General features: G+C 40.0%; 1 protein-coding gene across 1 annotated transcript; it reads right to left on the reverse strand.

Moving 5' to 3' along the window:
- Nucleotides 1-1115: 1115 nt before the first annotated feature.
- LOC139474301 (uncharacterized) lies at nucleotides 1116-2195 on the reverse strand. The gene has a single exon (XM_071257255.1). The coding sequence runs from the start codon at nucleotides 2193-2195 to the stop codon at nucleotides 1116-1118; it is 1080 nt and encodes a 359-aa protein (XP_071113356.1).
- Nucleotides 2196-2846: the final 651 nt, after the last annotated feature.

The following is a 2846-nucleotide window of genomic DNA, read 5'->3' on the forward strand; positions in this document are numbered from 1 at the left end:
GTCATGAATCCATTACATTCAATGCAAATGATAAATTGTCTTCAAAACTTGATTTTGCATATTTCCTGTGCTTTTAGTCTATCATGGATTCGGTCGGACAAAGAATCTTAAATTAGAACTATATTCATTAAATTTTCTGTTTGTGGCTTTTGGCGCCAGTTAGTTCAAAATTAATCATGGTTCTGTCCCAATGTTACGCAACTCATAGCTCGTGTAATTTTAACTGTCCATATCGTCAGTACCTTGCATCTGTGTGAACCTCAATGCTGAACAAATGCGAGGGACGATGAGGGTAATACATAAATCAGTTTGACTTATACTGTGTACAGCAAATCGCTTCATTAACATTTTTACGTATTCTCTATCACTAAATTGTGATACCAATCTTGCTCTAACGATTGCTCTCGTTAACAAACGCAATGACATTCAAGGGGCATTAATTCAATTTAAGGCCAACCTTAGGACGTCACATTATACGATTCATGTGTACATGTGAAGCCATATTTTAGTAACAGATTTTCAGTGGACCTAATATGGGAACAGTTATTAACTGACCATTGGGTTCATTAAACATCAGGAAGGATACTAATACACTCAATCCTAAATGTGTACGATTAACGGCTGTAGTTACAAGTTCTTCGCGAGGTGAGATATTTGAAATGCCAGCTGGTAAGATCTAAAAAGACCTATAATTCTATCGTATCAGATTGCAAATATCTCATCACAGATTGACTAGCGAATGAGAACTTATTCCCAGCGACTTATAGCTTAACGAGCCCAAGGAAAGGTTATCAACGCAATTATTACAGAGCATTAATAATAATGCAACACAACGTTTAATGCCATCCAAATTGATTACAGACCATAAGTTTCAGAGAATTGATGATTGTCGACAAGCCACATAAGGCACACATAATACATTTAAAACGTGACAGAGGAATATTAAAGTTATTGAACAGTATGTAGAATATAGAATTAAAGACGAATATCTAAATAATTCAGTGATTAATTGCTGTAAAAATGTCCTCTAATGTCCCATTCGCCTCTAGTCTCACAGAGTACACCAGAGACACTTTATCAACGCGAAAAGACAAAAGTCAAAACACGGACTTGCGTCAAAGGAAGGATGGCTGGCGCCGCATTGGATAAAGGCCACATCTCCGTCTCGCAGGCCTGAACCCTAACAAAAGCAAGAGATAAAATCTGAATTTTTCCGACATTAGCAAAGGCAAATAAGGCAAAACAGCAAAGTAAGCATAGAATAAAAATTGAAACACTTGCTGAGTTAAAATCTCATTGAATGTTGGGAATACTCCATATATCCACCGATTTGCTATGAAGGCCAGCATTGAAACACCTCTTGGTGTGACAAGGATATGGAAACAAATAGAATGGGCGAGGACAAGCTTCATAACTTCACGATGCCGTTTGGAGCATTGCGATTTATGAATCTTACATCGACCTGACATTTTGGTAATAAGGAATAACATGTCAAACACGAAGAAGAAAACCGAGGGTACTATCAGAAGGAATAAAATATCAAGCACATTCAACACTGCCATTGCAGCTTCGTTCTCAGGTAACACAGAGCAGACCCTGTACCCCTGTACGGATACTGTCCCGTTTGTCCACGTCTTGTACGAATACATGGTGAATCCACAAATTGCCATAGCAATTATAATACACTTAGCTGTGCTAGAACTATTCATCCAGGCAAGGCTTCTTGGTTTTAAGGAATCCCATAGAATCAAGTAAGCTCCGATTAGGGTACTCCAGAATGTTAAAAGTGGGAAGAAGTGGCTTGAGAACACTACTATTTGGCACAATCCTGGGGCATTGTACACGTCTACGCCCTGACCATTGAGCCATGTGGTCATCACAGTGGACAGGAATCCCCCACTTGACGCTGATACGCACACAAGGAAGTGAGAGTAAAACTTTTTCCTTAGTCGTGTTTTCAAGAACACCACACAGCAGAACAGAGATCCGAGAATTCCCAAACTACTGAGTATCGGAACAATGAATACCTGCATACACCGCACCACCTGTTCCAAAGGCGACATCTCAAATGCGAGCCTAGCATCGAACGTACTGTTATTTGAAAACATTATGAAAGTCTCCGGGAAGAAAAATCGAACAGTTTTCGACAGGCAGAGCGACGGTGCATCCGTAGTGTGGTTTGCCATCGCTTGCATGGTGTTCCCGCTACTTGGCTCTGCTGTCGATACGTCCTCTCTGCTTCCTCCTTAGGCCGTCCGTAATCAGGCGTCGTTCGATGACTATCTGAAAGCAAACAGATTAGCCTAAGTATTTAATGAGCCCAGTGGAACCGTACAACATGCTTTATATTCTATGAATGTTCTATTGCAGGAGAGAATATTCTGCATGTCTATGCTGAGAGTCAATAGCAGTCATCTCACACTGAACGACATTTATTGTATTATAAAGCAGAATAATAATTTATTATACATTTTATTTGTTTCTGTTTGCGGTTAATGCCGGATCATTAACTGTTTGATTGACATTCTACAAGTTGGCGAGTAAATAGAATCATTTTATTACTTTCTGATCATTAAAGGGGAAATAGAAGTTTTGTTTGTTTGTTTGTCTTCGCACTTAGCAATATTCCAGCTATATGACGGTGGTCTGGACATAATCGAGTCTGGACCAAACAATCCAGTGGAAGACATCATGAGCATCGATCTACGCAATTGGGATATGATCAATCAAGTCAGCGAGTCTGACCACCCAATCCCGTTAGTCGACTCTTACGACAAGCTTAGTCGCCTTTTACGGCAAGCATGGGTTGCTGAAGACCTATTCTACATCGGATCTTCACGAGTCGG

The sequence above is a fragment of the Haliotis cracherodii genome, unplaced genomic scaffold, assembly GCF_022045235.1.
Source record: "Haliotis cracherodii isolate W230 unplaced genomic scaffold, xgHalCrac1.p SCAF_3, whole genome shotgun sequence".
In the NCBI taxonomy this organism is placed as follows: Eukaryota; Metazoa; Mollusca; class Gastropoda; order Lepetellida; family Haliotidae; genus Haliotis; species Haliotis cracherodii.

What these genes read in the sequence shown, in the direction of transcription:
- LOC139474301 (XM_071257255.1), bottom strand. Translation starts at nt 2,195, where the DNA reads ATGCAAGCGATGGCAAACCACACTACGGATGCACCGTCGCTCTGCCTG.